The 14,829-nt window shown below is 39.8% G+C and overlaps 1 protein-coding gene across 6 annotated transcripts in view; it reads right to left on the reverse strand.

The window, feature by feature from the left end:
- Positions 1 to 14,829, reverse strand: part of TMEM116 (transmembrane protein 116) — a 143,933-nt gene that overhangs the window by 128,322 nt on the left and 782 nt on the right. For 4 of the 6 annotated variants that reach the window (XM_067015010.1, XM_067015011.1, XM_067015014.1 and 1 more), the window contains exon 1: positions 14,652 to 14,789. The exons of 1 other annotated variant lie outside the window; for it this stretch is intronic. In XM_067015010.1, coding sequence (XP_066871111.1) covers positions 14,652 to 14,747 — 96 coding nt within the window. In that variant the 5' untranslated portion in view covers positions 14,748 to 14,789. Of the gene's footprint in view, positions 1 to 14,651; positions 14,790 to 14,829 lie in introns of those variants that run through there. One more of the 6 variants, XM_067015009.1, reaches the window with a different exon arrangement.

Raw genomic sequence — 14,829 nt, forward strand, 5'->3', positions numbered from 1 at the left:
CCCTGTATCTTGAGGGCAAGGAGGGAAAGTAGCGACAAGTGGAGGAGAAAGCCAAGCAGAAAGAACAAAAATAGAAAGAGCAGGTGACAAGGAAACAAAGTTCTAAAAAGCATTAGGAATTGTAAAAAGGGGCAAGATGTAGGACTAATAAAAAGTACAGAGAATGAGTCACCATGAAAAGGTAAATAGAGCTGCAAGAGAGAAATAGAATAGAAAAAAGGGAGAGAAAAATAGGGAAGAAGGGAGGTCTGTTTGAAACCTGTCCCTATTTAGGGACAGAAGCCTGTGTTGGGGAAGACAGACTATATATTTACTCAATCAGTAAGTTTTTAGTAATATCTGGAAAAGGTGTGAAGAGAAAGGGTTATTAATGTCTCATAATACTAATGTTTTCTTAAATATTCTGTACCAAAATTCCCACCGTAAATATAATAAATGTAATATATATTTGTAATATTATATTTGTAGTAATATTACATTTATAAATGTAAATATAATACTACTAAATTACACAATTCATCGAATATGCTTATGTTTATATATCAACTTTGTGTAATTATGGAAAATATAAAGACAAAAAAGATCAGACCCAGACTTCCAGAAGTTTATAATATAGTAGGAAAAATAGCTTGAATACCAAATCTCAATCTGTACACAAAAATAATATACACTGATTGGCATTTGAACATTATTTGGAAGAACTGGTAAAATTTGGACAAAAATTGGGGGAAGGAGAAAGCAGAAGGAAGAACGTTGCATTTACATAACCATTTATCTTTCATCTAACCATACTCTCATACATTTTACAAATATTTACTGATAACATAAATTAGATCATTTGCATGGCTTGAGTAATTTAAATATATTATTTATTCATATGAAATTAAGAATATCATGTGCAGTGGAATACAGGCCATTGTTAAGTAGAGGTAGGCTCTAATCACTTTGCTTACATTATTAGATAAACAAATTAAAATACCAGTATTATTGCTGGATCAGAAATCCCTACCATAAAATCTTAGGGAGTCTTTTGAGGCCTCTAATCATACGTCCATCTAATAAGGGTGAGGGGACTAATGACAGTCTCACCAAGTGATAAGAGAATGCTTTTGGACAAAGGACTCTTGTCTCAGTCAAGAACAAATCTCAGATTGTTCAGAGAACAGCCATGGCAAATCAGTCTGCTGCTCTTGACAAGAGAACTTTTCTCTTTTGGCATCTATTCTAAAATGTCTTATGCCACCAACCAACATGTGGGGATTTACTTTTCTATTTTTCTCTCTAAATTAAGCCCCTCCCTTCTGTATATTTAGCACTGTTCCCCTTTAAAATGTCTTTGGAATTATAATTCTCCCATTTCCTTTTTTACAAGGGCTAACCCAAGCCCAAATGATGAACTGGGTGATATTTATTTTCAGTTTTGTCTTTTCTTTTTACTTAGCTCCTTAGCAAGCTCAAACACATCTCAGTTCTCAATGTAATGGGCTACTACTATATATTACATATCAATTTCAGTTAACAGATATTCATTAAACTTCTACCATGAGTGAGTTACTGCAGTGGATACAAAGTCAAGAAAAACACCTATGTAGTAAAGTATTTTAATTTAAGTAAAAATAGTACTTAAAGAAAATTTCTAGTAATAATAGTTACCAATTATCTAGTGCTTTCTCTTAAGCATTTTAATCCTCAACACAACCTTTGAGGTAAGAAATATTATTCTTATTTTACAGATGAAGAAACTGAGGCTTAAAGAAGTTGTGTCATTTTCCCTCTGGTTACAGAATTATCAAGTGGTAACACCAACATTCAAACTCAGTCAGTCTGATCATAGTTCTCACTCTTAACACATACAGTACTCTTAACAGGAAACTGGTTAATGGGAAAACAGGGAAAGGTAATTTTAAAAATTAATGGGACATCAAAAGAATTCTTTTATTAGGCAATTGCTTCTTAGATATGACAACAAAAGCACATGCAACAAAAGAAAAAATAGATAAATTGGTCTTCTTCAAAATTAGAAACTTTAGTGCTTCAAAGGATACCATCAAGAAAGTAAAAAAGACAACCCACAGAATAGGAGAAAGTATTTGTAAACCGTATATCTAATAAGGGACTTTTGTGTAGAATATATAGAGAATTCCTACAACTCAATAACACAATCCAATTTTAAAATGGGCAAAGGTTTGTTTTTTCATTTTTTGTTTTTTTGGCTGCACCTCACAGCTTGTGGGATCTTAGCTCCCCGACTAGGGATCGAACCCGGGCCCTGGCAGTGAAAGCACCAGGCCCTAACCACTGGACTGCAAGGGAATTCCCGGGCAAAAGGTTTTATTTAAAAATTTTTTTTTTTTTTGCGGTATGCGGGCCTCTCACTACTGTGGCCTCTCCCGTTGCGGAGCACAGGGTCCGGACGCGCAGGCTCAGCGGCGATGGCTCACGGGCCCAGCCGCTCCACGGCATGTGGGATCCTCCCGGACCGGGGCACGAACCCGTGTCCCCTGCATCGGCAGGCGGACCCTCAACCACTGCGCCACCAGGGAAGCCCGGGCAAAAGGTTTTAAATTAGATATTTCTCCCCCAAATAATACGAATAACTAATACACATGAAAAGATGATCAACATCATAAGCCACCAGGGAAATACAAATTAAAATCACGAGATGACATTTCACACCTACTAGGATGGCTATAATAAAAAGACAATAGCAAGTGAATGTTGAGAAATAGGAAACCTCATACACTGCTGTAGAAATATAACATATTGCAGCCACTTTGCCAGTTCCACAAAAGGTTAAATATATCCTATATGACAGCTCCTAGGTATAAACCCAGTTCTATTTCTAGGTATATACCCAAGAGATTAAAACATATGTCCACACAAAAACTTCGACACAAACGTTCATAACAGTGTTATGCATAACAGACAAAGAGTAGAAACAACACAAATGTCCATCAACTGGTGAACAGATAAATAAAATATGCTATATCAGTACAGTGTAATATTATTTAGCAATTGAAAGAAGTACTGATACATGCTACAACATGGATGAACCTTGAAAACATTAGGCTAGATGAAAAAGCTAGTCACAAAAGACAATGTACTGTATGACTTCATTCATACAAAATGTCCAAAACAGTTATTTCCCTGGTGGCCCAGTGGTTAAGAATCCACCTTCCAATGCAGGGGACGTGGGTTCAATCCCTGGTCAAGGAACTAAGATCCCACATACCGTGGGGCAACTAAGCCCATGCGCCACAACTACTGAGCTTGTGCACCTCAACTAGAGAGCCCGCGTGCCGCAAACTACAGAGCCCACGTGCTCTGGATCCTGCACCATAACTAGAGAAGAGAAAACCCGCACACCACAACTCAAGAGAACCTGGTGCGCCGCAACAAACAGCTCACATGCCGCAATGAGTGCCACGAGGAAAGATCCCACATGCTGCAAGGAAGATCCCGTGTACCACAACAAAGATCCAATGCAGCCAAATAAATAAATTAGTTAATTTTTTAAAAATGTCCAAAACAGGCAAATTTACAGTGACAGAAAGTAGATTAGTGTTGCCTAGAGATAGAAAGGTAGCTTGGGAGGGAATGGGGAGTGACTGCTAATGGGCACAGGCTTTCTTTTTAGGATGATAAAAATATTCTAAAATTAGATAATGGTGCTGGTTGTACAACTCTATGAATATGCCAGAAACCACTGAATTGTACACTTTAAAAGGATGAATTGTACGGTATGTAAATTATATCTTAATAAAGCTGTTATCCAAAAAAATGAAGTTTGGGACAAAAGCAAGGAAGGATATATCCCATTGTTGAAACTCATGGTATAATGATTAATGGATAACATGTTGCTGTCTCTCCTACTGAAAAGAATAATATTTAGAATAAAAAGTGTAAAACATTTTAAGAGGGAACTGAAGATAAAGATTGTAAGAGAGCACCTGACTGCTCTAAATGAATACAGCACTCCTGGCCTGAACAAATTACACTCCAGGGCTTTGGTAAAACTTTTCGGTTAACCCAATAAACCACTGAATGAAATCTGAGAGTTCATGTAAAACTGGAAAAATTGCTAGAAATTGTAGAAATTGCTAGAAGTTGTAGAAATTGTAGAAAGCTGTTGATAACTAAAAAATTTTTATAAGGAGAAAGGATAGTAGAATCTGCAAAGATCTTAGTATTTATCTCAGACAAGATTCTAGAAATGAACTATCCAAAAGATGTGTTTTTATCTATCTATTTATCTATTTACCTTTGGCTGCATTAGGTCTTTGTTGTTGGGTCTTACTTGCTGTACACGGGCTTTCTCTATTTGTGGCAAGTGGGGGCTACTCTTCAATGCAGTGTGCAGGTTTCTCATTGCAGTGGCTTGTCTTGTGGCAGAGCTTGGGCTCTAGGCATGTGGGCTTCAGAAGTTGTGGCACGTGGGCTCGGTAGCTGTGGCTCACGGGCTCTAGAGCACAGGCTCAACAGTTGTGGCACATGGGTTTAGTTGCTCCATAGCATTTTGGATCTTCCTGGACCAGGGCTCAAACCCGTGTCCCCTGCATTGGCAGGCAGATTCTCAACCACTGTGCCACCAGGGAAGTCCCAAGATGTTTTTTTCATTTGTTTGTTTTTTTGCGGTACGGGGGCCTCTCACTGTTGCGGGCTCTCCCGTTGCAGAGCACAGTCTCCGGATGCGCAGGCTCAGTGGCCATGGCTCATGGGCCCAGCTGCTCCGCAGCATGTGGGGTCCTCCCGGACGGGGGCACGAACCCGTGTCCCATGCATTGGCAGGTGGACTCTCAACCACTGCGCCACCAGGGAAGCCCCCAAGATGTGTTTTTAAAGAATTAGAAAAAAAAGTAACCATTAATTCAACATGGATTTATTTAAAAAATCATGCCAGACTAACCCCATTCTCTTTTTGGACAGAATTACTAGACACAGTGTATGTGGTATTTTGACAAAACATTTTGTAAGAAATTTCATGATACAAAAATAAGAAAATATATTGGGAATTCCCTGGTGGTCCAGTGGTTAGGACTCAGCACTTTCACCACTGGGGCCCGGATTCAATTCCTGGTCGGGGAACTAGGATCCCGTAGGCCGAGCAGTGTGGCCAAAAGAAAAAAAGAAAGAAAGAAAAGAAAAGAAAATTGGACCAAGTAGAAGCACAATTAAGGGTATTTCTAAATAAACCTAAGGTAGTGCTAACTAATTGATAAATATCAACATAAAAATGGCTTCTAAAAAAATGGCTTCTAGTGGAGTGAACCAACATTCTGACTTGACACTGTTCTGTAAAAGATTTTCATCAATAACTTGAAAGAAAATACAGTGAGCATATTCATCAAATATGTGTTACTTATCTATTGTATCGTAACAAATGTCGACAAATTCAGCGGCTTAAAACACACGTTATTATCTCACAGCATCTGTGAGTTATGAGTTCAAAAATAGCTTAGTTGGGTCTTCTGCTTCAGTGTCTCTCACAAGGTTATGACCAAGATGTTGACCAGGGCTGGGTCTCGTCTGAAGGCTCAAATGGAGAAGGAGCTGCTTCCAAGTTCATACAGTTGTTGGTCTAATTCAGTTCCTTGAGGATTGTGGGCCTGAGGGCCTCAGTTCCTAACTAACTCTTGGTGCAAGGCTACACTCAGTTCTTTGCCATGTGGACTTCTGCAAGATGCCCTCCTAGCGACATGGAAGTCTCAATCTTATGTAAGCAAATGACTGAAGTGACATCCCATCACCTTTCCTGTATTCTATTCATCACAGATCTTGTCAACACTCAAGGGGAGAGGATTACACAACAGTGTGAATACCAAGAGGCAGGCGTCATTGGGGGCTATCTTAGTGTCTGCCCACCACTGTGTGTTTATCCAACATGTCAAATACTTTTCCAATTCAGATAATTTGCAATAGCTCTTCCCTCTCTGGAATGCTCTTCCCCCAGATAATCACACAACTAGCTCCTTCTCATCCTTCAAGCATCAGGTCAAATGTCATCACCTCAGAGATGTAACATTTATTCAAATTCTAAAATATCTTGTTTGTTTGTGTGCCTATTTCTCCTTAGTAGACTGTAACTTCCTTGGGGCCAGGCAACTTATCTGTCTCATTAACCTCAATATCTCTAGTGCCTAAAAGTGACTAAAATAGGCATTCAGTATTTACTGAATGAATGTACCAAAGTTGTGAGGAATAGATCTTATACTTTAGAATAATGAGTTTTATTTAATAATATAATAATATAAAAGTGAATAGAAATAAATGCAAGTATACTGAACTTGGGTCTAAAATATCAACTGGACAGAGATTAGGATGAAATGGTAACCCAATCCCATTTACCATCACATCAAAAAGAATAAAATACCTAGGAATAAACCTATCTAAGGAGGCAAATGACTTGTACTCTGAAAAGTAAAAGACACTGATGAAAAAAATTGAAGATGACACAAACAGATGGAAAGTTGTACCATGTTCTTGGATTGGAGGAATCAATATTATTAAAATAAGCATACTACCCAAGGCAATCTACAGATTCAGTGCAATCCCTATCAAATTACCAATGGCATTTTTCACAGAACTAGAACAAAAATTTTTTAAATTTGTATGGAAATACAAAAGACCCCAAATAGCCAAAACAATCTTGAGCGAGAAAAACTAAGCTGGAGGAATCATGCTCCTTGACTTCAGACTATATTACAAAGCTACCGTCATCAAAACAATATGGAACAAAAGACACACTGATCAACGGAACAGGACACAAAGATCAGAAATAAACGCACGCACTTATGGTCAATTAATCTATGACAAAGGAGGCAAGAATATACAATGGAGAAAAGACAGTTTCTTCAATAAGTGGTGTTGGGAAAACTGGACAGCTACATGTAAATCAATGAAATTAGAACATTCTCTAACACCATATACAAAATTAAATTCAAAAGGGATTAAAGACCTAAATGTAAGACTAGATACTACAAATGCTGGAGACAGTGTGAAGAAAAAGGAATCTTCCTACACTGTTGGTGGGAATGTAAACTGGTGCAGCCACTATGGGGAACAGTATGGAGGTTCCTTAAAAAACTAAAAATAGAGTTACCATATGATCTAGGAATTCCACTCTTGGGCACATATCCAGAGAAAACTCTAATTCGAAAAATTACATGCACCACAATGTTCATAGCAGTGCTGTTGCTTCCAAGACATGGAAGCAACCTAAATGTTCATCAAGGGATGAATGGATAAAGAAGATGTGATATATGTATACAGTGGAATATTACTCAGCCATAAAAAAGAATGAAATAATGCCATTTGCAGCAACACAGATGGACCTAGAGACTATCACACTAAGTGAAGTAAGTCAGATAGAGAAAGACAAATATATGATACCACTTATATATGAAATCTCAAAAAATGATACAGGGACTTCCCTAGTGGTCCAGTGGTTAAGACTCCATGCATCCACTGCAGGGGGCATGGGTTTAATCCCTGGTTGAGGACTAAGATCCCACATGACGTGACGTGCAGCCAAAAAAAAAAAAAGACACAAATGAATTTATTTATAAAACAGAATTACAGACATAGAAAACAAATTTATGGTTACCAAAGTAGAGAGAGGGGAGAGGGATAAATTAGGAGTTTGGGGTTAACATATATACACTACTATATATAAAATAGGTAAACATAAAGGTCCTACTGTATAGCACAGGGAACTATATTCAATATCCTGTAATAATCTATAATGGGGAAGAATCTGAAAAAGAATCACTTTGCTGTACACCTGAAACTAACACAACATTGTAAATCAACTATACTTCAATAAGAAAAGAGAGCAAAATTTTTTTAGAAAAGAAAAAGTTAGCAACATTTTACTTTAAAAATCTAGAGTCGGGCTTCCCTGGTGGCGCAGTGGTTGAGAGTCCGCCTGCCGATGCAGGGGACGCGGGTTCGTGCCCCGGTCCAGGAAGATCCCACATGCCGCAGAGCGGCTGGGCCCGTGAGCCATGGCCACTGAGCCTGCGTGTCCGGAGCCTGTGCTCCGCAACTGGGAGGGGCCACAACAGTGAGAGGCCCGCCTACCGCAAAAAACCCCAAAACAAACAAACAACAACAACAAAAAATCTAGAGTCATTCTATCCAATAAATATGTAATATGAACCATATATGTAACTTAAGTTTCTAAAAAACTTTTTAAAAAGTAAAAAGAAACAGGTAAAATTAATTTTAATATATTTTATTAACCCAAATATTTAAAATTTTGTCATTTCAACATATAATCAATATAAAAATCACTGCAATATTTCACTTTCTTAATTTTGTACTTTGTAATTCAGGGTGTATTTTACACTTATGTCTCAATTCTGGTTAGCCACATTTCAAGAGCTCAGTAGCTACATTTTTTTTTTTTTTTAATTTATGGCTGCATTGGGTCTTTGTTTCTGTGCGCAGGCTTCCTCTAGTTGTGGCGAGCAGGGTCTACTCTTCGTTGCAGTGTGCAGGCTTCTCATCATGGTGGCTTCTTTTGTGGCAGAGCACAGGCTCTAGGCCCGTGGGCTTCAGTAGTTGTGGCACGTGGGCTCAGTAGTTATGGCTCGCAGGCTCTAGAGAGCAGGCTCAGTAGTTGTGGCACATGCGCTTAGCTGCTGCGCGGCATTTAAGATCCTGGGAAGATCCTGGGATTTTCCTGGACCAGGGCTTGAAACCATGTCCACTGCATCGGCAGGCAGGTTCTTAACCACTGCACCACCAGGGAAGTCCTACATGTAATATTATAAGTGGCATTTTTATTTACAACTAGATTGTAAGAGGCACTTGCATTTGAATTTTATCCTGCAGAGGTGCCATTATAAACTTCTGAGCAAATAAATGATATGACATAATTACCATATAACTAGTCCTTAGTGAGTATGTAGTATATGCCAGGCCCTATTCTAAATGCTTCCTATACATTAATTTAATCCATTCACAATCCTATGAAGTATTATTATTATCCTTTTACATGATACTATCATGAGTAACATGTTGGCAGTGTGCAGAAGAGATTAAAAAGGGAAGAGACTGGCAAGAATTAGGTTATTTTTATTTACTTATTTACATCCCATTTTGACCTAGATAATATTTCAGGTGGCTTATGACAGTGCATAACATAAGACAAAATAACATGAGTTGAACATGGGACAAAAGAAGAAAGAAAAACATCTCTGCTGAAATGATCTGATCCCTGGATGTTAAAATCTCTATGCATTTTTTTTTTTTTTTTTTTGCGGTACGCGGGCCTCTCACTGTTGTGGTCTCTAGCGTTGCGGAGCACAGGCTCCAGACACACAGGCCCAGTGGCCACCGCTCACGGGCCCAGCCGCTCCGCGGCACGTGGGATCTTCCCGGACCGGGGCACAAACCCATGTCCCCTGCATCAGCAGGCGGACTCTCAACCACTGCACCACCAGGGAAGCCCTATGCATTTTTTTAATGTTACTTTATTGAAAAAACAATATTAAAATAAGAAAAATATAAAGTAAAATGTTTGCTGCAATCTCATCTAGTCAAAATGAGTTTTACTTTTGTTACTTTAAGTCTTTGTCCTTATGCATATTCAATTTTTACATGTTTGCAGTAATTCTATAGCTAATATTTTATATTCTACATTTTTGCTCAACATTATTCCATAATAACCTTTTTTCCTTTTGTTAGAGTCTTATTTTCTTTCTCTCCACTCCCCTGAACTGAACTGTAACCAATGCAAAAAGCCTGGTATATTTCTCTACATCATTCTCTATTCTCATTAAAACATATCCAAATATATATATATATATATATATACTTCTATACACACACATATACAGAGGTTGTTACAGTGATATGGTAGGCTTTTTTAAATGGGATCATATATTTCTGTATACATTGCTGTTCTCACCTGTTACTTCATGGATATCTCTCCACTTTAATATAAATAGTTCTAATCAATTTTGATAGCTGTATAGTATTCCACATAAGATAATTTATCCAACAGTTCCTCTCGTGATGGACATGTAGGCTGTTTTCAGGTTTTGTTTTTCTTAATTTCCTTTATTTATTTTTCATTCTGCGAACAATTCTGTGGTAAACATCCCTACATCTCCGCATATATAATCTCCTTCTTTGCTGATGTTTTTATTACTAAAAGACAGATTCCAGAATGGAATTCATTTTGTTCCTCAAATATTTCAAGCTCTTTTTCATTCTGTATTATTTTATTGGTCACACCATGCAGCTTGGGGGATCTTAGTTCCCCCATTACAGATCGAATCTGGGCCCCCAGCAATGGAACCAGAGTCCTAACCAATGGACCACCAGGGAATTCCCTTTCTCATTCTAGAACCTTTGCACATACCAGTTTTTTTTCCTAAAATGCTTCCTAACACATAGTAATCTGTAATTTAAATTTATATAATTATTTAATGTTTGTTTCATCAATCAAGGGTAAGTTCCTTGAGAACTGAATCCCATTCATGCTTTAGGTCTTATATCAGCTCAAATATAATTGTTTGTAGAGGTTTTCCATGCACCTCAACACAAATTAATCCCCCCTATCATATTCTTTCATAAGCCCTCAACTTTTCTTTCTTAGAAATCATCACAATTTGTAATTATCTATTTATTTGTATACCTATTTAATGTTGGTCTCTCCTCTAGGACCGCAGGGAGCACATCTATTTTGTTCACCAGTGCAACCCTTGCCTCCAGAAGAGTGTGTGGTGCATAAAAGATGTTCAGTAAATAGTTATTAAATATTGAAAGCTTCTTGGGACTTCCCTGGTGGTCCAGTGGTTAAGAATCTGCCTTCCAATGCAGGGGACACAAGTTCAATCCGTGCTTGGGGAACTAAGATCCCACATGCCATGGGGCAACTAAGCCCGCTCACCGCAACTACTAAGCCCGTGTGCTCTACAACCCACACACCACAACCAGAGAGCCTGAGCGCTCTGAAGCCCACATGCCAGAACTAGAGAGAGGCCCACAGGCGGCGATGAAGAGCCCGCGTGCTGCAACGAAAGATCCCACGTGCTGCAACTAAGACCCAATGCAGCCAAATAAATAAATTTTAAAAATATTTTTTAAAAATTGGTATAGGGCTTCCCTGGTGGCGCAGTGGTTGAGAATCCACCTGCCGATGCAGGAGACACGGGTTCGTGCCCTGGTCCGGGAAGATCCCACATGCCGCGGAGCAACTAAGCCCGTGAGCCATGGCCGCTAGGCCTGCGTGTCTGGAGCCTGTGCTCCGCAACGGGAGAGGCCACAACAGTGAGAGGCCCGCATACCGAAAAAAAAAAAAAAAAAAAAAAAAATTGGTATGATGTGAATAATCCTGCTATTAAAAAAATATATTGAAAGATTCTTAAAGGAGGATGGGGCTTGGAGAAAATCATACTGTGGAGTAAATTTTCCTTCTATAACAATTTTTTAATGTGAAATCTGCTTTAAGTGTTCATTAAGACATCTATGTCAAAAAAATGAGTGTTAATATCACCAAAACCTTGCAGGGGAAAAGCAACTAGCTCTAAGGGATGGGATAGCTCCAAAGTACAATATGTGATCTAAGAAGGGAATGCAGAAAGGACCAATGGAATTTTGAGAGACAGCTATGGAACAGTTCCACTTTCATTGACTTGATTCATTTATTCAGTGCACAAGAATGTACTGAGCATCTACCATGTGCCAGACACTGTTCTAGGTGCTGGGGATATAACAGTGAGCCAAAAAGACAAAACAAAAATAAAAACAAAAACAAACCCATCCCTCACGGGAAACAGATACTTAGAAAAATAAGCAGGGACTTCCTTAAGTGGTCCAGTGGTTAAGAATCTGCCTTCCAATGCAGGGGACGCAGGTTCAATCCCTGGTTGGGGAACTAAGATCCCACATGCCATGCGGCAACTAAGCCCATAAGCTCTGGAGCCCGTGCACCACAACTACAGAGCCCGTGCATCAAAACTACTGAGCCCGCACGCCCTGGAGCCCACAGGCCACAACTAGAGAGAATCCCGCACACTGCAACGAAGAGCCCGCGTGCCACCACGAAAGATCCCATGTGCCACAACTAAGACCCAATGCAGCCAAATTAATTAATTAGTTAATTAATTTTTTAAAAGAAAATAAGCAAATTATACAGCATGTTAAGTTGAAGAGTGCTATGGAGAAAAAATAACAGAGAGAAGGGAGATGGAAAGCAGGGAGGTATCAGGGAGGAGCGATTTTCTTTTGAGTATGGTCAGGGTAGATCTTAGGAAGCTGACATTGGAGCAAAGACTTGAAGGAAGTGAAGGAGCCGGCCATATGAATATCTTGAAGAAAAGTGTTCTAGAGGGAGAAAGCCAGCACAAAGGCTCTGAGGCAGGAACATGCCTTGTGTATATGAGAAATAAAAGATGTCAGTGCGACTGGGGGCTCACCAGCTTGATGATGTCAGAAAAAAAGATGGGGAATTTGTATTAGTTGTCTTAGCAGACCATGCCATTTTCCTTCTTCCTTACTCCAGCTGCTACACTGAGTCATATGCACACTCAAGTAACATGCCTTGCCACCTCCTCCTTCCTACCTCATCCAGGGTTAGCCTTTTGATTTTCCACAACAGAGTCAACTGTGGGATATTTTTTTTTTTTTTTTTTTTTTTTTTTTTTGCGGTACGCGGGCCTCTCATTGTTGCGGCCTCTCCCGTTGCGGGGCACAGGCTCCGGGCACAGGCTCAGTGGCCATGGCTCATGGGCCCAGCCGCTCCGCGGCATGTGGGACCTTCCCGTACCAGGGCACGAACCCGTGTCCCCTGCATCGGCAGGCGGATTCTCAACCACTGCGCCACCAGGGAAGCCCAACTGTGGGATTTTATGACTTCCTAAATATGGAGAGTTATACTTGGCTTATTTGTGTAGATTGTTCTTGTCAAGGTCCTGAAGCCAAGAATCTAATTATACCATGAGGTAACTGACTGGGACCAGGGCACTATTAAAAGGCAGCATTAAGACAATTACTGCACTTCTGCAACTCATAACAAAAGTACCAATATTTCGGTTCCCTCTCCAACCAATCCACTTCTTGCACTTTTCTCAAAACCTACTTGTAAACTAATCATGACTAAAAAGTCACTCCAGATCAATCATAGTAACTACCGTAGACGTGCTCAAAGCATTTATACACTCAGAAGTGGGTAATAGCTCCTTACTGACTACAGGAAAAAATAGCAATTTCCTAATTTGATTTTCAAGATTCTCCCCTACCTGGGCTTAAAACTGTCTTACTATCTACCGTTTTGAGAACTCACTCCAGCAAACCGGTCATTCCCCAAAACATCATGCTCATTTCCATTTCTGCTCTTTTTTCACTTGTTCTCCACCTAAAATGTTCTGTTTCCACCTCCTACATGAAGCTGTCTTTAACCACCTTAGCTCACAGTAATCATCCCTTCTTCTAACTTCTATTCACTTGTCTATGTGGTGCATTTTCTTTAATATTTTATTAGGGCAAACTCAAAATAAATTTTTCTGAACCTTCCCAACACACACACACACACACACACACACACACAAACACACACACACTGGACTCCCTCAAAATTTCTATCTAAACTGGCTGCCCAAGATTGGCTATTATCTTTGATGACTACTTTATACATACATACATACCTACACACATTTATTGTACACATGCAATGGTTAACTTGGTGCTAAGCCCCTTATAGTGCATTATATAATTTATTCTCTTACCAGCATATCCATTTGTTCATCAAGTCTTGTGAATTCTACCCTATAAAAGTTTCTCAATTCCAACCTCATCTTTTCATCTTTCTCTTAGGTCCTATTACAGAACCTTAATCTCTCCCACCTAGACTATTGCAGTGAACCTCCCTGACCTCAGCTTTCTCCATTCTAATGCATCCCCTTTATTCCTGACTGACAGCAAATCTAACGTCACTCTCCTAGCTACAGCCTCTGGTGGCTCCAAACCCTTTAGCTTGATAAGATCCTTTACAACGTGCCCATTTACCTTCACAGATTCATCACGCTTTCCCCCTTGCTAAAAATATCCTTTGGTGTTTGCCCTGCAAACACCTCCTCTTCTTTCAAGATCCAGTTCAAAAGTCATCTCCCGTCTATAACTTTCCCTGACATTCCTGAGCAGGGTTGACTGAATCTCCATTTGTGCTTTCACGAGACTGTAATATAGTCTTATTTTCTACCGATTACACTGTAATGGTTATATTACTATTCCCACGTCTTCTTCCACCACTGAGTTTGTTCAGTACACTGCTATCTTTCCTCTCGATTCTGTATTCCCGCAGGCAAAAACCAGGATCTGGTGTAAACTATCCTAAACAAACACCTGTTGAAGAGAATTACTAGGATTAAAAATATATATATCTTCAGAGAGCCTAGGACACAGCTCGACGGGTACTCAGCTTTCAGGGAAGCCTATTTTTATAGAAGCCTGGAGCCTCCCTGGTGAGGCGCTCACCACAGAGTAGGTTTCGTATCGGACTGGGAAGCGGCAGGAGTGGCCCTGACTGCCATACTGACGAATAGCTGAGTCTCACTGACCAACTCGGGTCGTGGCTAAGGGAGGGAGAGGAGTATGACTGACTGAGAGGTAGTAGCACAGTCAAACTGACAAGACAGACTAACCGAAGGTAGCAACAGGTCCCAACCGACTGCCTGACGGACCAAAGGCAGGAAGAAATGACGGCTGGCTTCGTCATCTTTGAAAAAGAGGAGAGCCATCGAAGAACTGCAAGGACGCCAAACACGCGCTTCGCGCCGCGGCTCGCGCGGAAGACGACGGGAAAAAAGGAGGCTGGTAGCA

Source organism: Kogia breviceps, chromosome 15 (assembly GCF_026419965.1).
Source record: "Kogia breviceps isolate mKogBre1 chromosome 15, mKogBre1 haplotype 1, whole genome shotgun sequence".
NCBI lineage: Eukaryota > Metazoa > Chordata > Mammalia > Artiodactyla > Physeteridae > Kogia > Kogia breviceps.